At 43.3% G+C, this 22,154-nt stretch overlaps 1 protein-coding gene and 1 long non-coding RNA gene across 5 annotated transcripts in view; one reads left to right on the forward strand and one right to left on the reverse strand.

Moving 5' to 3' along the window:
* Nucleotides 1–14,162, reverse strand: RFXAP (regulatory factor X associated protein). Of its 3 annotated transcripts, XM_057489531.1 has the most exons (5): nt 13,072–14,162; nt 9,248–9,355; nt 2,839–2,907; nt 1,998–2,111; nt 1,129–1,155 (listed from the first exon to the last, which is right to left on the reverse strand). In XM_057489531.1, exons 1-5 carry the CDS (start codon nt 14,020–14,022, stop codon nt 1,144–1,146), a joined length of 1,254 nt encoding a protein of 417 aa, XP_057345514.1. In that variant the 5' UTR covers nt 14,023–14,162; the 3' UTR covers nt 1,129–1,143. The 3 variants fall into 3 exon arrangements, with proteins under 3 accessions (XP_057345512.1, XP_057345514.1, XP_036760856.2); XM_057489529.1 differs by having other exon boundaries at nt 1–2,111; XM_036904961.2 differs by lacking the exons at nt 1,129–1,155; nt 1,998–2,111; nt 2,839–2,907 and adding an exon at nt 5,901–7,312 and having other exon boundaries at nt 13,072–14,142.
* Nucleotides 14,144–22,154, forward strand: part of LOC118922331 (uncharacterized) — a 23,073-nt gene continuing 15,062 nt past the window's right edge. For both annotated transcript variants that reach the window (XR_005028719.2, XR_005028720.2), the window contains exons 1-2: nt 14,144–14,280; nt 16,214–16,333. This is a non-coding gene — a long non-coding RNA (uncharacterized LOC118922331). The remainder of the gene's footprint in view (nt 14,281–16,213; nt 16,334–22,154) is intronic.

Below are 22,154 nucleotides of genomic sequence, written 5' to 3' on the forward strand. Positions count from 1 at the left end.
ATTATTGTAAACATCTGTACATTGCAACGGCACTAAAGAAGGCTAATGAGGAAAAATAACAGGAAATCCAGGAGGAATATGAACATATCTAAAAATACAAATTCTCAATACCCTCCATTTAAATTTCTTCCCAGTCTTAAAAATGGAGTGGGGGAAAAAAACATTTTGAGAAAACAGCCTTCTTATTCACTTGATCAAGGTTTTCCCTCTTAAGAAGTGGAGCCCTTTGTCGAAAACAAATATTTTGTGGAATTCCAAATACAAACAAATGAGAGATGAAGCTCTTCTGGGAAGGTGCAGGTGGGGATGGCGAACCCCCCCGTTTAAGCTGTGAGCTCACGGAGAGCGTGACGGCGTCTGGGGCGTCTGCGTCTCTCACCCTTCCTGACCCTCTTCTTGCGTCTGATACTTGAACTGCCATTTTAAACACAAACTGGTACAGATTTTTTACTCCATCATGGGATAGACATAAAATATCATATTTAACATCAGCCCATCTTACAGAGGAGGATTTTCCTCATCCTAGGGATCTGCACGTGTCCACTTCCCCAGTGCTCTTGTGCATCAGCTGCCAGCAGGCAGGCACTGTAGATAAAATGACAGCACAGTTCCTGCCTTAAAGGACTTACCTGACCAGTTGGCGGAGGAGGACGAACAAGGCACAGAAGTGCACCACCAGGTGAGCAGGCTGCAGGGGTCCAGGCGGTGACACCTCCCGCAGGCCCTGGGGCAGCACCGGGAAGGCGGGGCCCCTCCACTTGCCTGCCTTCCCATCAGTTCCCCGACCCGTCGTCCCAGGCCCTCCTCAGCCTGTCCTCCAAGCTCCCACCAGCGGTTGTACACCTTGGGGGTCAGTTACCAGTTCCTGCGCCACACACTCCCTCCTCCCTGCCAGGCTGGGGGTTCTTCAAGGGCGGTGATTCCATCTGCTCATGCTCAGCGTTATCCAGCTCTTGTTTAGAACGGCATCTGGGGTTCACATTGTAAAGGCAGAAATGGTATTTGGTTCCAATTCTCCTTTTTAAAAATTAGCAAGTATTTCATCTCTCCTCTTCAAGTAAAGGTGCCGGCAAGCTCCCAAGTGCGTGCCTGGTGATTGTGCGGCGGCCGGCGAGGGGAGAGACGCGCTTCTCGGGCTGGGAACTAGATACTCTGCTGCATGGAGTAGTGAGGAAAGGTAGTTTTAATTTTAAACAGTTAAAATTGTTTTTATTCTAGTATACTTAATTTATTTTCAAAATGTGAATTTGGATAAAGACAAGAAGCATAGGGAATGCTGATGTTGCGACATCAAGTTAGGAGCAGAGAAGGAGACCCAAATTCTGTAACTTTCTCTCTGCCAGATCTGTGAGGGTTCCACTATTGGTATGCATCTGATAAAGTCCCGTGTACGGCCTCAGAAACTCTGCTGTCGTCTGAAAAGCAATGCTAAATGGAGTAATTAGGAATTCAGTGTGGCATTTACGTCAAAAATTACTCATTCCTGCAATATGTTATTTGGAGATAATGTTTGCAAATGATAGGCTAAGTTCTGTCTAATCTTATCATTTAGAAAGATAAAAACTAAAAATTATAAATTACCCCTGATGTTTAACGACAAGATGTTTGTGGGGAGAGGCTGAGGAGTAGAGGCCAGAAGACTTTCTCTGAAGGCCAGAGGGACACGCCTCCAGCTCTGCAGGCCACGCGCCTTTGTGCGTCTCGCGCTCAGCGAAGTGAGCTGTGCGGCAGCGCCTGTAGCGGGTGGTGCGGCTGCTGCCTCTGCGCTGATCAGTAGCTCGGCTCCACGTGCTCTGCCAACAGGGCACCCCCTTAAGGGACCGGTGCTCAGGTGCCCTCACCCCCGCGAGTGGGAAGGCTCACCCTGGGCAGCGCCCGCCTCTCATGAACCCCAGGGGCCCCTCACAGCAGGCAGCGAGGCGGCACCGGGCCGTGAGGACTCCTGGTCCTGCCACCAGTGTGGGGCCCCTGCTGCCGCAGTCACCCCAGTGTCTGACCTTCGGTTTCCAGCGGGAGAGGAGTCCGGGGCCTGGTGCCCAGCTGGCCCAAAAGCCTCTCCCTCTGAACTGGGCACCTGAGGGCTGCTCTGTGTGTCTCCATTTGGCAGCCATCTAAAGAAATGAATTAGAGCCCTGTGAGTGACACGGGGGACGTCTACATGGGACTGTGTAAGAGAGGAATATACTGCATGTATAACGTGCCATTTTTATATAAATGTAAGACAGTTGCTAAATGTAAATGTGTGTTTACATAAAATTATATGAGCACAGAAAAAAATCAGGATACATGCTGGGTTGTTGATAGAGGTTCCCTAGAAGTTGGGTGGTGCATGGAAGAGTGGGTGAGGGAACCAAATAAACCAGCAGTGGGGTAACCTGAACAAAATCTCTCAGCATACACAACAGGATTACGTTGGTGTTTTCTGTAAAATGGTGTGAGCACAGAGACACTTTTTAAAAGGTTAGCATGTATTGAAGTGCCACCATGTTTGAAAACAAGCATTGAAAAGTGTCAGCTCCTGTAACATTCCACTGCGGAGTGAGCCCTATTTTTGGAGACAGAAGATTTAGGTTCGAATCTTGGTTCCATCCAACAGTTAGACCTGTTTTATAAGTCACTTAACCTGAGTGTTTTTCCTCATCTAAAAACAGGGTCAAATAAACTAGCACACGTGACAGTACTTTCTAAATATATAGGGTTGGTGTAAATATTTGTCTTTTAACACATTTCAAAACTCAAGGCTTAGCGTCCAAAGGCTTTATTCTCACAGCCTGATTGTAGTGTGTCCATTGTCAAGTGCACAGGAAATGTTCAAATGAGTGGCTTGGAATCACAGACCTGGATTGAAGTCCAGTAGCCGTGCGGTGTTGAGCAGGCGACGTAGCCTTTGCAGGCCTGCTTCTGTATCTGCAAAACAATAGTTCTGCATATATTATGGGACTGTTGTGAAGAGCAAGTAGGCAGGCAGAATCGTTTTGAAAATTTTAAAGGGCTAGAAAATCGGAAATCATTTTGTCTGTTGCCTTTGGGTCACGCTTTCTTCATGAACCTCCAGTAAGGAAGCCTACACTCAGGCCTGGCAGTGGGGGATAAGGAACTCCCGGGGGAAATTACAAATAAGTGCTACATATACAAATATGATTCATTAGTAAAAACATATTTCTTCCTATAAACAAATGGGAAACAAAGGAAAAAGCATAAACTGTCAACTTTTCTCAATTTGTAACAAGATTTCAGTCTGCAATAAGAGAGCATTTTGAAAAGGTCATATGTGCATGGCAGCAATTCAAGCAGTACAAGCGACCGTTTTGATAAAGACTCCCAGCCACTGAACCCCCTCTGCCCTCTTCCCCATGTGCCCCAATTGTCCTTCATGGAAGCAACTTCCACTTTTGCATGCAAGCACGGATGTGTGAGTATGTCTGTATGTGTAATTTTTGGTGACATTAGATGTGACCCTTTGTTATTTGCCTATTCATAACAGTCTGTCACCATAGTGCACTTGGCCAGGACTGCGGTTGACGGACGTGCCTTTTGAGGCCATGCGGCTGGGTGTCTCCTTTCTCCACGGTAGTTTGGATCAACTACTGCTGAAGCAAAACATCTTTTTGACAGTTTCCTTTCTTTCCCTTCCTTTCATTATCACTTTCACAAGTTTCGGCAGTTCTGTCAGCTGCTGATTAGCTAAAGCAAATCACTCCTGGTTTCTCCAAGGTGAGCCCTCCCTGAGGGACTTTTCTGTCATTAAATTCTACAGGCTTGTTTATTCAGTCCCTCCAAACCAGGTCTTCAAAAGGAAGGTGGTTTTGCACACGGGGACTTCAAGGGGCTTGACTCATCGGTGCACATGGGCTAGGCTGTCGTAAGCCTGGGGCAGGCCTGATGCCCTGCGGTGAGGATGCCCCCCCTGAGGTGTCTGCCCACCTCTGCTCTCTCCTTCCCGCACGCGCCGTCCATCTCACCGCAACTCCCCGCGGCCGCATTTCTCTTCTGCTCAGCCGTGACTCTGCATTCCACGAAGCACTCTCCCAGGAGTGTCTCGGTTTCCTCATCCTCTCCTGCTAAATGAACCCGAGATGGAGCCGAGAGTAGCCCTCCCACAGCCACGGCCAGCTGAGCCCCGCGGAACGGTGTCAGGCGGCTGCAGACGCTCATCACAGATTCTCGGTTTCTGGCAGGCCAAATGTTTAATGTCACTCGTCGGTCCTTTGGCCTAGGGCATTATTTAGGATATAGGTTGGGCTGGATGTAACAGCATCATAAAAACCACGGCAGACACGATACCCCACTTCTCCTTCACACAGTAGTCCAGCAATGAGGACGGCGGCTCTGCTTTTAGAGGCCCTTAAAGGACAGTTTCCTTCAGTCTTGTCCCACCTTCCCCAGGGAGTGACCCCCACTGGCCTAGAGGACCTGCTGCTTTGTCCATACCCCAGGCAGCGGGAGGGAGGGCGGGGAAATGGGCTGCCTGCTCCCTTTTCCAGGGCACCGTCTGGAAGTTGGACCCATCATTTCTGCTCAGATCCCACGGGCCTGACCCTACAGGGCCACCCCCAGCTGAAAGGGCAGCTGACAAATAGTCTTCGAAAAAAACTCAGAATTTGAACTACAAAATATATACTGAGAAGTGCAAAAATCATAAATACACAGCTTGCTGAGATTTCACTGACAAACACACGTGTAACAGCACCCTGAAGAGTATTACAAGACCCCCCAAAGCCTCTCCCTATCTTCTTATGCTCTTCCCACCCTCCCAAGGGGAACTGCTCCTGATATAGTGACAGGAGTTTCACCTGCACGTGTACTTCATATAAATGGTATCACCCACCTATCAGCTGTGTCTGGATTCTTGGGCGTGCTTCTGCGTGCCTCAGCTATACTGCTGTGTGGCTATACCCCCCACCATGAAGGAAGGGATCTACCGGGGACTGTTAGCGGGCTCCTAGCGACCACCAGCTCTCCCAAGGACTTCAACATGTCTTCCTAGCTTTTCCCTTTTTATGAAAGCCTCTTATCAACAGCCCCACTCCCTATGAGCAGATGACTTCTCTTCTGACTTTGCTGAAAAATGGAAACTGTGGATTCCTTGATGTTCTTATTCCTACAAATATACCCCCTCTGTACTTATTATACCTCTTTTCCTCTGGCCTCACATGAATTTCCACAGCACTCCTTTGACCGTATCTGTTAAAGCAGTCATGGGGCCTACTCAGATTCAAGGGTGTAGAGAAATAAAATCCAGTTCTGAACGGGACCCATTGCCTAAGAGCATGAGCACGTGCGGTGGGACATCCTGCTGTGACCATCTCTGGGAAGTACACACCCAGCTTGAAAGCATTTGCACGGCTATTTAAAGCCACAGTAATCATATATAAAACTGAGAGAAATAATAATAAATTGTTTAAAGCCACTAAATTTTGAGGTGATTTATTACACAGCAGTAACTACACAACTAGGAGTTACCAGCTTGCCCAGTGCCTCAAGAAGGCTGCCTAGCAAACCACCCCAGATCCCTGTGGCTCACAATCCTGGCATTTTTAATTGCTCACAAGTCTGCAGGTCACTGGGTGGTCTGTCCATTTGCACCAGCCTGGACTGACCTCCGCTGGGACTAAGTGTGTCTGCACTCGGCTATTTATTACACAGAGTAGGTTCATCCCGTTTCTCTTAACTCAGCTCTCACTGGCCTATACTTTCCCTCCTTTCCCATTCCTCCTATTCCATTTGAGAAGAATAAGCTGATTTTTACACCATGAATGTCAACTTATACTCTAGGGATTCAGTAAAGCTCCTAACACCAAGAGTAAGAGAACTAACAGCTAATAACATGCACATGAATTCCTCTGCATCCAGTGTGAAACAGCTGAAGGCCAGAGTAAGTGAATCGGACAACTCCAAGGTCAAGAAATGGACTTTAATGAATGATTTTGATAGAAGCGTTTTTGCACAGATATGTAGGTATAAAACACATAAAAAAATAAACAGAAAGATTCTTTCTCCTTACATATGTTTCAGAAGTGTGACTAAGTTTAACCTGCTACATAGTTCAGAGCTTAAAACCCGGAAACGAACAGACTCTTGCAGCTAAACTGGAGGCATGTGCTTACTGTCCTAACACTGGCAATGTGCTCTTGACATTTGATATGTTGCTCTTATTGGTAGGTTTACCTTGTACATTTTCCTGGGAAAAAATACATGAAAAAAAAAGTATCCAGATTACCCATCATTCTTCAAACATTACTTAGAAAGAACAGAATCTTAAAATAGCTCAGTTGTGTAAAACACTGACCGCATGCTGGAGTGTCACTCTTATTTTCAGGATCTCTTTGAAAAAGAGAAGAGCATAAGAAGAAAAACTCTGTCTTGACATTGGTGGGATGAGATACATCCACACAGGCCCCAGGTCCAATGCACAAGACTGTGTGCTTTAAAAGACGTCAGCATGGAGGGGAACACGAGCAGAGAGGCCAACTTGAGGACACACATTTGTTCCAGTGCCCCAAGTTTGACCAGCACAACTCTGACAAGAATGCACTTCCTAACTGCAGATATTTAACAATGACCACTTTCCTTACACATACAACATGCCTGCCCCCTGGACAGCTCCAGCCTTCACTGCCAAGGAACAGCATCACAAGAGCCTGGTCCGGGTGCCCCAGCACATTACGTCATCGCAGTAGCCGTCAGGGTTTCACAGGGGGGGTATCACTGGCACTGTGCTGTAGTCGTGTGGGACCATTCCAGACATGCTGAGCATGTAACATTCCTGGCCCATTCATTAAAAACCCCCAGTTTTCAAGGGCACTGTGACAGCCAAACACATACCCATACGTTTCCAACTGCCCATTGACAGAAGCACTGAGCTAAATGATGCCCTGCTAACATCTATTAACTTGGTGACTTCCACAGAAAGAAACGGCTTCATTACCTTCAGCAACAATGACTGAAGAATGACTCAATGGCTTAAACTTTCTTTAAAAAAAGCATTGTAATTAAAAGGTGTTTGGGAAAGATAAGCTTATTTCTTCAAATTCCCGGTCATCTGAAAGGATCAGGTGCACAAAGTGTAATAATACTTATTTATCCCCAAATGCACACATATATTTACAGGAAAATGTTTATGTTCTAGTGGCATGCCATACCACCACCGTTAGGATAAAATACGTCCCAAAGGCCCACATGGAGATCCTGGTAGGTCCCTTCACACTGATGTCCCTGGGAACTGCTGCTGTCTTTGCTCCAAAACTTGCTGATTTAATAGTTGTTGCTGTTTTTGTAAAAACTGCACCACTTCTGGACTTCTTAGCAATGACTTAAAAAGGAAAAATGTGTTTGTCAACAGCATTCCTCTTACGGGATTAGATTGTATTCATGCTCTGAAATTACTGTGTCCCTGCACAAGACAGAAAATGCTTACAAAACAAAATGTGCCTGAATTCAATTCAAGTTTGCACCTGATGCACTGCAATGAAACTGCAAACTAGTAACAGTACAGTATCAGGTCACATACCAAAATACTAAAACCTACAGATAAAGGATGCAGTCTGACCTTACTGCTGACTCTGCACACAGAGGCAATGCCTACATGCTGTGCCAGCACATAGACTCTCTGTGAGACGTAAGAGCAAAGGAACAGGAGCAGCAAGAAACAAAGGGAAATGAAAAGGGGCCTCATGTGAAAATGGCCGTTGAATGCCAATTTGGAAATACATTTAAGACTAATACTGGAATTTAGCTTTTTTCCACTAGCTTACTAACTCTTTCTGTAGAAATTAAAAATTGTGTGTATGTGTATAGGTACATGTGTGTATATACAGGTATACATGTATTAATAATAGTAAAGCACATTGCCAAAATTTCAGAGAAGAATACAATTGCTCTAAAACAATCAGTACCATTTTGTACACTTAACATTTTTAAAATAGTCGTAATCATATAATAAATGTAACAGACTAAGGTTAATATCTTTTTATTACAATGAAATACATGCATAAATTGATATAGAAAAAAAACCTTGGCCCCAATGAATTGAAAACAATAAGCTGAATGAAGTGGAAATACTATCATTAAATACTGATTTCAAAATTTAACATTATAGCATAGTACGTTTTCTATTGATTAAATAGTTCTGTTTAAAACTTACTTATAAAGACTCTCAACATTCTAGTAAGTAAACATGCAATAGTCTACAAGCTGTTCTGAGGCTGTGAAACTTTAGGCTGTTTACTATTTTACTATTTGTGATAAATACATTTCTGGCAATATCCTTATGCTGAACTTTACCATATTTAGGATTTATTTCCTGTGAATGTGTTCACAGTAAGTATGACTTCTGAGTCAGAGAGAGCCCTGACATGTTACGCCCACCTGCTTTCTCTAGAAGTGTGCCGACATACACCATCACCAGAACCAGAGCGTGCATTTCATGGAGCCCTCAACCTTGTGTGTGTGACCCTTGAAGTTTTACTTTATTGTATTGTTTCTTGTGTGATTTTTACTGATACTGAATATATTTCCATATCATTTAATGGTAGGATTTCTGCTTTCTTTTTCTGTTTATGTCATTTACAATGTATTGAGGCTAGCTTTTTCCTCATTAATTTATATGAATATTTCATGTGATAAAGATGTCAACCACATTAGTCTTCTAAATTTATTGTATTTTTCCCGTATGCTATCTTGAGGTTTATATTTTTGTTTTTATTGGTTTTGGCTATTCATTTTTATGTAGTCAAATTTATATTTTCCTTGCAATTTTGTCCATTTCTCTTAAGCCAGAAAATTCTCACTTCAGATTTTTGAGGTAAAGTCCCAATTCTGTTTTTTTATTTAAAAAATCTTTAACATACCAGGAATTTATTTTGATAGTATGATGCAATGAACTAAATTCATTTTTGTCTTCAAATTATAACCCATTTATTCCAGTACTTATTGAATAACCTCTCCTTTTCTGACTGAATTCTGATGCCTTCTAATTTATAACAGAGATCCTTATTAAATATTTCTCTAATTGTACCTCAAAACTACAAAAACAGTCCTTAAAAGTCTTTCAAAATCCCCTCTTCTGCATATATTCACAATTCCATCAAAGCAGATAGGGAATTAGGAGATTCCAGCATGTACTGTCAGAAGCACAATTCAATTCCGATGGGATTAACACATTTTAACAGCTTAAAAAATCTGAACAGTTCCATTCATAACAAACAACTTTCATTACTAGATTTTTAACTACTTTACAGATACTTACCAGTCGTTTTTGATTTAACACTTGTTCTAGAAGAGTAGGTCTTGCAGGACGATCCCCAAAAGATCCTGTTCTTGGTTTAACAATGGAGAGTATGTTATCTGGACTTTCCTAGGGTAAATGATAAAAATGCAAATAGGATTAAAAGTTAACGTAGTAAAATAATCCACGATTATAGGCACTGCGATAATGGAATGAACTGGTAGGCCTCCTTCTCCATTCCCTGTGGGACTTTGGCAAAGTCCCTCCCAGGCCAAGCGTTGGCAGCTACTGTTCCATAATATCTGTAACACCTCCCTCCCTCTCTTCCAGGACTTCCGACTTGGGAACTTCAGTCTCTTGGTCAATAGTGGGGCAGAGGTGTGGGGAGAAAAGCAGAGACATACGTGTGAGCTGTTTTCAGCATTACAAAAAAATGCCAAGTGAAAACTGAGCATTCTCTTCAGATAAAGCTCTGTAGGACAAACAAAGTTTATCTGCCTTCGGATGGAATATATGAGCTCAAAGGCATTTAATATTGCTAATCAGACACCCTGATAGTTTTCTGCCTAACTAACGAAAAAAAGGGGGCAGTAAAATATTATTTAAATAAGCAACAAAGTGGCTTTGAAAAGACTGGAAAGCCCTGGTGTAAATCATCTCCTGTCACTGGTATAGGCTACATAGGTTAAGTCCTAAAATGATACCAAACTCTGAGACACACTTACCCAAACAAAATTTGCATTTACTACCAAATATGTATCCCCACTTAACCTGATAGAATCTTGAATACTTATCATTTTCCTGACATAACAAAATTATTATTCCAGTTAATTGAAACACTCTCTTGTAAAACCGTAATACCGACCACATCCAAGAATTCCAAGCAAATATAAAAGGAGAACTGTTTTACCAGGAAGCCTTATGTGAATTTATTCTTACTTCTTTGCTCTTCATTTAGGTTATTCTCAGAGCTGATTTTTCCCTCGGCTCTGCTCTCTGCTGGCCTCTGGGCTGTCTATCAGAACATTCCTTTATCTCTTTCATTATGAGAAGTTTATCATTAAATTGAATCCCTAAACATTTTAGGCCTCTACATGTAACAGACTTTAAAAATAGGATTCAAATTCTTGGAGAAAACAAAAATCACTTCTTCCTCTGTCACCGTCCATGGCATTACCTACTTATGGGAGTTTCATTTGTATGTGCACAAGAAATGGGATGCTGAGACTGACCCGATGGCAGAGTACCCTTTATTCTCACAACACCGGACAAAGCAGATTCACAATGCCAGTATTACATACAAATCATAGCAGCTTGTAGTATAAGAAATCGTAAGTCATCTAGTCCAAATTTCTATAAATGTTGGGAGTTGACTTTTCAAAATTTTTCAATGCTTTTTGCTCTAAGGAGTGTATCAACTTTTGAGGCACACCATTTAGTTTTGAATAACTCCAATATTGGGATAGCTTTTCCTGAAGTTGAGCTGAAATAGTATCCCTTGTTATTTCACCTAAGAGTCGTAGTTACTTCAGAACTATGCAAAATAAATCTGCTTCTTCCAAATTATAGCCTTTTAGATATTTAATGCTAGTAATCAATCCCCAGGTCAATTATTTTATCCCTAAAATGATATGCATTTCTCATGCAGCACAATTTTTAGGTAGACTGAATATTACATACATCTGTTCCTTATTTAATTTGATTTGCTGAAGAAATACTGATTTTAAATAATTTTTAATCTTGCTGTTTACACTGTGGCAGATGCCCATCACCACCTACCAGTCCTACAAAATTATCCCCTAAGGAGTCTCTAAATCTACAGGGCATTGACTTGAAGCCCCCTCATCAGAACTGGAGCCCCTGTGACTTCCTCATTAGAAACGTTCATTTGAAGGCTCCAAACCTAAGTCCCACAGCCCAGCACTCAATACCATACAAAAAACTGGCTTCAACTCTTTCCACATTTTTCTTTCTTGACTTTTCTGCAGAAGTATTCGACATTAGCTAGAATGGCCCCCCTTGTTCTCTATCTCCAGTTCCCTTTCTTTGCTAAGACGTGCTTCTCTTTCTTTTACCCACTACAACCCTAGAGACGCAGTGCCGGGTGAGAGCAGAGGCTCTGCAGTTGGATTGCTTGGGTTTGAGCACCTGCTGGCTGTTTAACGTGGCCGAGTCACTTAACTTCTGTGCCTCACTTTCCACATATGTCAAATACAGTGCCTACCTCATTGCCGAAGGGCGGGACCCTCCATTTACAGCTTAGTATCTGCCTTTTTATACATTTTCATCAAACTGTAGATATAAATGCTGGGCAGTTACAAAAAAGAAAGCAGCTATAGATAGAATACTTCTTTTTTAAAGTGAAGTATATTCTCTGTAAGGAATTCTGAAGTGAATGGGTACCTTTGGAACATATGGGTAATTTCGGAACGTACAGAGGGACAACCACCCACTTACTTTCCATTCTGTAATAAGTGAGCTGCTTATTTCCACAATGCCTTTTAACTCGAGATTTAGTAAAATATATTTTACAAGGATATGAATTAAGAACGTTTTAAACCTAAGATCCACAGGGGTCCTGTCCTGAACTCCATGAATGTTTATGCAAAACTGAGTACCTACATATGTACATTTTTTTTAGGTAAACGGCTTCATCAGATTTTCGGAAGTCCTTTTAGCCTAAACAGATGAAGACTCAATGGGATAAAAAGGAAGAGAAGTCACTCATACTCTAATCAGTGTGAATTAAGTGTGATATGTTGGTTGACTGTAGTATTTATAAGTATTTGGAACATACTTATAAACAATTACAAAGTCTAAAATTTTATTAATGAGACAGCTATTAAAGCCCAGCCCCAAATCAAGAAATGCAGACTTTTAGAATACATCTGAGGATGGATGTGAGTTCTAAAAATTATTTTCTGGATCATTTTTAACAAAATTCAATTTATCTCTGTACTGAGGAATTACAGCTTTTATTAAAAGGAGGAATACACAAAGGATGAAATAGTTGCTTATCTCTAACAACTTCAAAGTATACCAATAATGACAACAATAATGGCTAAGGTTTACTGATTTTTACCATCAGCTGGACACTGTGTGAACACCCAGTATGGGCTATCCCATATATTCACATCAACATTATGAACTAGGTACTATTTCAATACTCATTTTACAGATGAGGAGGCTGAAGCTTAAAAGAGTTTGAGAACCTGTTCGAGACCAGACAGAAAATGATGGAATGAAGATTTACAACCAGAGTCCAACTCCAGAGCTCTGGCTTTAGCCTTCAAGACACTTCAAATCAAACAATCAAAAAATCATCTAAGACTTATATTCTGTTATTCAATTTTTTTTTTCTCTCGGGGTACTCAGAAAAAGGGTAGTGAGGCCAGGGTGTTAAGAACAAGGTATTCTGTGTTACTGAGGATAGGGTACTAAGCATGGAGGTGCTGAGAACAGTGCATTAAGTATAAAAGCACCGGGAACAGGGTACTAAGAATGGGGTAGAGAAAACAGAAATTAACCTTCTCCTAAGTAGCACTTCCACGTGGGTCCCTAAGTCCGCCCGCCCCTTCAGTGATGCGCCAGGTCAGTCATTTCCTATCTATCCCTCCAGCCCACATCCCATTTCTTTGAAGTGACAGCTCTGCTGACGTCACATCACTCGCTGACGCTTATTCATCACGAGGATGGGGCAGAAGTGCCAGGGCTTTGCACGCGTTCGCACAGGCTAACCCGGGGAGAGCATTCGCCTGCTTTCTGCCCCCCGGCCGGCCACGGCGACCCGGCCCGTTTGGGGGCCTCCTTCCGCTCCCCCCGCGCCCCCGGCCGAGGCCGGGTACCTCCAGCTTGACGTTCCCCGCGCCGCCGGCCGGCGCGGCGCCCCCGCAGCTCTGGGCCTGGTCGCTCTTCTTCTTCTTGTACTTGTCCTTGTACATCTTGTTGCGGTGTTTCTTGCACATCCACGGCTTGCGCTGCTTGGCCACCTGGCTCGTGGTCTCGCGGCAGCCCTCGTAGGTGCACGTCTTGCTCACGCAGCCCCCGCCGCCGCCCCGCCGCCGGGCTGCCCCGGGGCCGCCCTCGCCCCCCGACAGCAGCCCCTCGTCCTCCGGGTCCTCGAGGCTGGCCGCGCTCTCGCCCCCGCCCGGGCCGTCCGCGGCGTCCAGCAGGTCGGCCTCGTCCTCCGCCGCCTCCTCGCCGCCGGCCGCCGTCCCTTCGCACAGGCAGCCCGGGGCCCCGGCCGCGCCGGCGCCGCCCCCGAGGGCCGCAGGCTCACCGGGCCCGCCGCAGGGCCGCATCACCAGCAGGGCGAACTGCGGGGCGGCGGCCGCGGGGAGGGGCGCGCCGCTGGCGCCCGGCCCCGCGCCCTCGGCGGCACCCTGCACCTCCGTGCTGCTCAGGCCCGGAGGGGCCCGCGACCCCGGCGCCCCGCACACCGCCCACCCTCGGTGACGCCAGGGGTAAAGGTGCGAGCTCCGCGGAGGCACCCGATTGCGCATGCGCGGCGCCAGCCCGCGCATGAGCGTTGCCACGCCCGGGGTCTTTTCGGAAACCCGGCGGCCTGGAGGGGCAGGGCTGAGCGGCCGCCGGAGGCACTGGCTGCGCATGTGCGGCTCGGCGCCTGGGGTGGTGCTGAGCGCGCGGGCGCTGCGGCAGCCCGGACGGTGTGTGGGCTTCTGTGTCCCTCTCAGCGCACCTGCTGGAAAATGCTCCCAAACATCCCAAAGCGCTTTTGACCGGGCTCCACAGTGTAAACTGAGACTGTTCCCGGGCAGTCTTATGACTGGTGGCATTAGGGCGCAAATCACGATGGTGTTTCGCCTCAAACTGCCTGAACTGGGAGATGTTCAGCTGGCGTGTGGTGGTGTCACAACCCGGCACCACCAGTCAGACGTCTACGCAGGCAAAGCGGCCTCTGAAAATGGTGCCCTGAGTGGACCAGACCTGGGGTATTTGCGTGGACAGCTGAAATCTACTCTTGACAGACTTTTCTCTCTTGGAAACGTATTTATTTGATTTTCAAAAGTGGGCCCTTTGCTATGCCCTCTAAGGTAAGTCTTAAATAACGTTTCCATTAAATACAGTGAGAATGTGTGAGAGGGAACACTGAACGATAAACATTACAGAAACCGTGAAGGATCCATAATTTCTAGAGTTGTTGCACTAAATCTTGACTTAGCCGAATCTCAGGGGGAACAGATCCTGCCATGTCCTGAACAAAATTGTCAGGCAGATGTGCTCGTTCCGCTTATTTCTTCCTTTCCCAGTCAGGTTTCCCACGTCACCTATTGGAATGGAAAGCAATGACCATTCATTCACATTAAGGGGCGGGGGATGTTGGCGTGTGGTAGACCACCAGCTACATTTTAAAGAGAGGCACAGTGGAAGGGAGAAATTTTGGGCTTAAACACTTGAGGGCACCATCCTGTGTGACCAGGGCCAGGGACAGCCCCTCTCTGAGCTGCTGTTTTCTCATTGGTAAAATGGGCAGTCCAGTCCATGGTATTCTGGAAACGGTTGATGAGAGCCAGTTGTTAAAAACTCAGAAATTTTATAAACTGGAAGTTAAACACTGCTATTTTTAAAAATTAAATTATATAAACTTAGAATTATGTTAAAAACAGAGGTTAAATTAAAAACTCATCACTTGCTAATTGTTTTACTATGTCTAACTATTCACATTATTTATAAGATTATTTGTGTCTACTGTATCCATATAGGGAAATATCAAAATTTCAGCCAAGAAATTGCTTACATCATTAAAGAACAAGTGACATGCTGGCATACCTCTTCATCATTTCACTTCCTTCTTACCTGTTAGGATAAGCAACGTTCATGTCAGAACTATACCCTATGTCAATCACAGCAACTTCTTGGCTGTGTCGCCCTGCCATGGATGAAGAGTGTCTGGCTCCTGCTGCTCCAACTTTGTCCCACTGTTAGCAAGACAGCTTCAGCAAATCTCTGGCCTTCCTAAGGAAGATTCAGGCAGCCCCTGTTATTGCCTGAACTCTATCTAGGGTATACATGTACAGTTTCTCTAAAATATTATTTCTCAGCTCAACACATGTATCTTGAAGGTACAAGCAGAGAAACTCACAGTTCACCTGTTACTCCCTTCAGAGAAATTCTCTCTCTCTCCAATCTCTTTCACTTGGGTCCCTCTCAGTTTCTTATGTGAAAACGGGAGCTGAGAGTGGGTGATGGGTCTCAGGTTTGGGACACTCTGTTGTCCTGTCACCTGGCACCTAAGTGTGGGCTCTTACCACCTGTTGTTTCCATTTTTGGGGACTCACTGGCAACGGCAACAGAAAGGGAAGTAGTTGTGATTTGGAAGTCAGAACTTGTGTCACTTAGATTGTCCATATACTTTTCTCATGGCCTATTAATTTTTCATTTGTTCCTGCCATTTGTCACGCAGGAGGCTCCATGCAAGTCACCCCTCCATCAACCTGTTTGTGTACTGTTCATCACTACCACATTCCCAATTCCTTCAGTTTATGTTACTATCACTGTTACCAAATCTGTGCAAACAGGTCTTCATAAGTTGCACTAAAGGAGGGAGATAGTAGTTTGGGATAATACTGAATCTGGAGATGTTAAAAAAGAAAATTCACAGATGCATAATGGAGTCACTTAAATTAAGGCCCCCATGTCAGTAAACCAAGAGTTAATGTCTAACTTAACTTCAGTTTCAACATTCCTTCTGGAACATAATCTTTAACCAGCCACTCTGGAATTTCCTGGAGGCAATCTCTAGGAGACCTTCCTGTTTAGGAGGGCAACCTTGGCTAAACATCACATTCCTTGCTAATAAACTCCTTTCTTTTTTTTAGGCTGTCTTTGCCTTTAAAAACCTTTCATTCCCATAAACTATTAGCGTTCTGTACTGCTTGCAATAAGGGATGCTGCCGGATTCATGAATATTTTAATAAAGCCAATTAGATCTTCAAATGTACTTGATTGAGTTTTTTTTTTAAACAGATCTGGTGGCAACAGTGCGATCTGAAGCCTACTGCTGATGGCATTTGGAGAGAATGAAAAGCATAGGTGTGGCATCCCTTTTGAGTTGATTCTCTTTCTCATGGTTTCTGAGGGCCATTGGTAAGTTCCTCTCTGTTGAGCTCAGCTGTATTTTGTGTTCTGGCTCCGGCTGATTGGCTCTCCAGCCAAGGGGTAATGTGTTAGTCTAGACTGACAAAAGTCACTAATGAAGAGCCGGTCCATAGCCTTAGTTCAGTTCGCAATTCTCCCACTGTTTGGAATCCCTTGGCCAGAATGTCCGCAGTTCCCATGTACAGGGGCTTGCTGGATTAATCCGTTCCCCAGGCCCAGTCGCAGCCTCACTTACTGGAATCTGCTGGTTAGTCCACACTGGGAAATTGCTCGTGGTGTGCACAGGGCCTCTTCTCGGCCAGTCCACAGTGACATCTACTGGTTATGGCTGGGGTGTCGAGGCACATACGTTTGTCTTGTTTTGTATAAATGAAGTCTATTGCTAGTGGGAATCTCAGAGGCTAAAAAGCAGCAGAAATTGGTGGGCACAGGTAGAGAATTTAAGAGATATTCAAGGGTCATCACCTCACTCAGTGATGCCTATGTTAGGGTAAGTTATTCACAGAATAGGTTAGATTAACACTAGGTCACCTGTCAACCTCAAGAAAATTTGTGTACAGTGAGGTACACTGTAAAACATGTATGACCTCCAACCCATGGCTCATTGCTTTTAGGTATTAATTTGGTTCTGAGATATCCAAAGGCTTAGCTAATGGGGCCTTTAAATTCTAAAGAGTTAAGCTCTCCAACTTCCAGCACACCCGCTTATTTCATGTCTAAAAACTGCTCGTGGAGGCTGAGATCATTGACAGAAATGGCAAAATTTTACTAAAAACAACCTAGAATTACAGTAGCCATGATGAGGAAAGTTCCAACGAGACAGGACCATTTAAAAAGTGCATTTAAAAGCAAAGGTTTCAAAATTACAAAAATACAGCTTCATTGAAAATTTCGTTGCAAAAAGCTGATTAAAAAACAAAAACAAAACCCACAAGATGTGTCTGATACAAAAGACTGATGTAATTCTTACTGCTTCCCTCTGTCCTCCTTCTAACTAGATGACTAGAAAGACCGTAAACAAAAGTCTGCGAAGTTAATCACCTTACAGACACCCCTGTATCTACTTTAACATCTTCCCAAATGCAAAAAATAGCTCCCCAAATGCAACCCAATTCTTTGAAAAATTAAAAGTAACTGTCTTTATTTTAGAAATCTTCACAAAACCAAAATGCAGCTCTAGAGGATTTCAGAGTTCATCTGTTCCTTTACTGAACCCAAAAACTCCCCGGTTTATCTAAAAAAGGCTTATAAATTACTGGCCTAAGAAAACCGAAGTCCTTTTTGGAAGAAATTCCATTCTCTGTCCCTTGAAGTTATAAATTTCATCATGTCTTTGAAATGTAAACACAGCCCACACTTGCCTGAGCCTGGGGAAAAAATGTTGGTGGTAGGAAAGGCCGTTGTAAAGTACAAAATGCTTGAAGACCTCTCTTCCCAGACCACAGCCTCCCCGAAGACAAATACAAATCTTCAGAAGTGATATCTTCTCCACAGATATCAATAACTATAAGGTCTCTTGTGTTTTTCTATATGTTCAAATATGTCTATAGATATGTGTTGCAAATGTGTGATATTTTTCTTCCTCCAGATGATATAACTAAAATTAATTTGTAAAAGATCTCTTTAGTTGGTTTGAAGGCAAAGCCCTTTGTAAGGACTGCTATTCTAAAGCTCTCAGAGTTATAAGAACTAACCCAAATGTTTTTCAAGTTCACATGATCTGAGATTAATTTTTTAATAGGTAAAAGCTAATTTAAGTTGTTGGTTTAATTAAAATAAGCATCTTTAAAAATATCAATGTTAAATATGAACTTTTAGTCTGCCTAGGTGTTTGAAGAATAAAATTATGTTATCCCTTATAAAATTTGTCAACAGTAACTTGGTATGATAAAACTTAAAAATAGCTCCCAAGATCTTTTTAATAACCTGAAACCTTGCAGTTTTGCTGAGTTGAGTGACAAATTAAAATTAAATTCATTAAATATCTAAATAATTTCCAAATAAATAAAATAATGAAACTTTAAACACTGAACATAGGTTCACCTGCTCTTGACTTCCTTATTATAGAGAAAATAAAGATATTTCGGCCTGTTAATGAGAATTTTTTTGTGCTTTATTAGAAGATTGTACTGTAAAGAAACACGGTTCTAAAAATTATAAACTGTATTCATAAATTGGCCAGTTTAAAGAATGGAGGTGTTACTGTCAGTTCATAATTGCTTACTATGAGTTTTCACTAAAAATGAAAGTTTCTAAGGATTAAGAATTCAAACTAATATATGTGGCTAATGCTACTAGAAATAATAGGGAAAAATCTCTATATCCAAGAATAATAATATGTGTGTTGTCAGTAAAGAAGGTATGAGGAATAAGAAGGTATTTTTATTAAGGGAAAATAAACTAATTGTGTCCTAAAGTGAAACTGATTTTTGAAGGAAAAAAAGCACAGGACAAAATCTGAGTGAAGAAAAGAAAATTGTAGAAGGTTTATAACACAGGAATCTTGGCAAAGGAATTTTAATGTGTGTTCAAGCTGGCTAAGAGTAAATGAATTCATTTAAAAAATGAGTTTTAGTATCACAAGTACACTGATACATAATTAAAATTTGGTTTTCTCTTTGTTAATAGAACAAGCTTTTCTCAACCTACTGGTCTGCTCTTGATAAGAGATTTTAAAAGGTTTTTACCTTTTAAAATTATCTGCCTAAGAAAAACAAGGATTCTATGTTCTATCTAAATAATTTCCTGTACTTCATGTTACGTTTATCATCAGGTCTTTGATTACTCAGTTAAACTGAGTCTTCTTAATATAAAAAGAGCTAAGTTTTGCACACAACTATGTAGCCTTCTGTTGTCTGGAAACAACATGGTTATTGTATTAAGAAATTGTTTATTGTATTTATTTAAAGTCAAACTGAGGCTTATAACCTGGGAGTTTAGTCAGTCGGAAAGTTCTGAGTGACTGTTCTGCAGCTCTTGTTTGGACACAGTTTATCGGCAGCTTACAGCGGGGTTGTGTGCAGGAAAGAGGTCACATTAATCTATGTATCAAGCAGGTGTCAAGGAATACATTTGGTGGTGTCTCTAAAGAACAGACTGTGCACATTCTGGTGCTGTGTGCGAGAGAAGGCAAGGATTGGGATGGTGGCTCACTCTCCAAAGCGTTCTGTCAAGGATGTGGGGACCAGGCTCCCCATTCAGTCTTGCCTTCTTTGAGCAGTCAAAGCTGTTTCTCTTCTCTGCCATGGCGAGCGGCTCCTGCGCTCTTGCCAACGCCGTCAGGAATGGCTGCGCGGCATCTTCGCAGCACAGCCCAAGTTGTCCCGGCTGACTTAGGGTCCCTACACCTGGCACAGCTTTCCTTGTCTGTGGGACCGTGATGGGGGACCACAAAAATTCCATTTATTTCACACTTCTGTATTTGCCTTTGAAATCTTTTATTGTCCCTTTAGTTACATAAGTATTGTTTCATGATGATCTGTCATCCTATTTAATTAAATGTTTAAATCTTTTAATATTTTTTGATAGCTTTCCCAAAATCAAATAAAGACCTAAATGAATCAAGTCATTTTTTAAATCTTTAGTTAACTCCAAGATTTTCCAGAGCATTTGAGAGAATATTTTTTCTCCTCATAAAAGAGAGGTGTTAACCTAACTAGATTTATTTATTTGGAGTGTTGAATTACATGGGACACATTATCAAATATGTGATACTAACCTTTTTTGATCATATCTGTGTAGATGTATGTTGTTAAAATATGTAAAATAAGTGTTCTAGAAATTACATATAACTCCTAGAGATCTGATGTCCAAATAAAATGTTAGTCTTGTATGACACAGAAATAATCGTATTTCCTTGTTGACTACAGCATAATGAACTCTAGTCAAATCTGAAATCATTGCCACTTTTGAGGTGAGGCAAGGACTCCCCAGCAGCAGTTTCCCTCTACCTCAAGGCTGTCGGGCTCGTCTTCCCAAGGAATCTTACTCCTTGGAGACACGTGGGCCATGAGGTCTACCACCTGGTTGCTGTAGTCAAATTCATACCAACAAATAAGCTTAACAAAGTGGTCACGCAGGGCAATGCTGTGCCGTGCGTCAAACTGGTGCCTCTGTTACAAAGGCATGGGAGAGAATCTGGTCTTCACTGCTCCCTCAGGGGCCTTCCAACACCTCCTGCACCCCAGTTTCTGTGTCGCTGAGCTTAGCAGCTTTCCCCAGCCGCACGGGAGGTCATGACAGGCTCTCGGCAGTGCCACCGGGGGCAGGAGGACTGTGATGGCCCCAGGGCCATCACATCTCCGCTTGCCGGTACCTGCAGTCCCTGGGAGATGTCGACGGCTTGGGCCGGGGTGTGAGTTCCTCCATGATGCTAAAGTTTCATGGATGGTCTTGGGCAGGAGGCCCATACGATTGGTGGCTCAGATGGTATCACTGACTTTCTTAAGTGAGTTTTCTCACGGTTCACTCCCATCGTACCCCTGGGGAATCAGCAGAAGAGGCTAAGCTGAGGGCTTTTGTGGCCTCACCTTCAAGTGAGCTGCAGCCTTCTCAAAGACAGTGAAGGCACTGGGGGTCTCTACACCATCACCCCATCTGATGCTGGTGGGCATGTGGCCTAGGAGAGATTTTTAATTTAGCATGCAAAGGGCATAACCAATGTGTTCCATGAAGTTCCTCACCATGGAGACTGGTATGTGATGGAGACAAGGGGAGCTTGCCTGGAGGAGCGGGTATGGACGTGGGCACAGGTGAGGCATAGGAGGACAGGGTCGTCACTTGGGAAGGTGTGTCTGGCCAGGCTTCTTCCAAGGGCTCTCACATCGTTCAAGGGCCTAACAAGACATTCAAGTTCACATCAGGATATGCCCGTGGAAATTCTGAGTGCACCGACAAGAGCCAGGTCACTGTTTCAACCCTGCTGACTTGCAGCCCTTTCTTCTGCCTGGTCCCACTCCTCCCCAAACCCAGCCTGCCCCAGCCAGCAAGCCCGGCTTCATACCAAGGGTGCTCGCTCACTCCCTCTCGTGCCTTATGCACCTGGAATCGCAGCGCCGTAGACCTTGATCTTTCCTGCTCCTTGCTTGCTTGAGAAGGAACCATTCTAAAGACTAACCTGATCATTATTTAGGCAAATAAAGTGATACTGTTGAGAATTTAAAGGGCCCTAGATGATGGAGGTGACAGCCCTCTCCGTGGGCTCTCTGACAAGTAGAGATCACTTTCAATGAGGTTCTAGCCAGTAGATTATACTTCCTCATATATTTGATGAAGACATGTTTATGCCTAGCATTTAATATTATCCTTTTGGGTTCCCATGCTACCTTTTTGTAAGTTTTAAAAACTTAGTATGACATTTTCTTAGTTTTGAAACCAGACTCTGGTTCTCAAGGAGCTTTGTTATGTGTCGGTAAGATTTATATTTTATATCCTAAGTTGGGTGAGAAGTGGTGCAGAAAGAGAACTTCCTCACATCTAGTCGTTAAAAAATTTCATCTTGGGCTTAATCCTTGTAAACACTTTTCCCAGTACAACATTTGAATGCTCCCTGAAGCTTAGATAAAACAGAATCTGGTTTTGATCAGGCATGATGCACTAGTAAGATGTCAGCTTGTGTTATTTTTAAATGAGATGAGCGATGCATAATGACTGGCAAATTGCCTCTCATTAAAAGTATTTACTTCTGAATTTGTACACTTTTAGGTACTTATCAACACACTTAGGTTTTCTGAGTTATTAAATAGGAAAACCAGCTTCATAGGATGAAGCAAACTATCGAGCCGTTCAACTTCACTTATAGGCAAAATTT

Source organism: Manis pentadactyla, chromosome 2 (assembly GCF_030020395.1).
Source record: "Manis pentadactyla isolate mManPen7 chromosome 2, mManPen7.hap1, whole genome shotgun sequence".
Taxonomy (NCBI): domain Eukaryota; kingdom Metazoa; phylum Chordata; class Mammalia; order Pholidota; family Manidae; genus Manis; species Manis pentadactyla.

Excerpts from the sequence above, each read along its gene's own strand:
- RFXAP (XM_057489529.1), bottom strand. The coding sequence starts at position 14,022 with ATGCCACCAGTCATAAGACTGCCCGGGAACAGTCTCAGTTTACACTGT. Across the intron at positions 2,908-9,247 it reads TGTTAAATCAAAAACGACTG|ATACAGAAGCAGGCCTGCAA; the intron begins GTAAGTATCTGT and ends ATTGTTTTGCAG. Across the intron at positions 2,112-2,838 it reads GCTACTGGACTTCAATCCAG|ATGGCTGCCAAATGGAGACA; the intron begins GTCTGTGATTCC and ends TCATTTCTTTAG.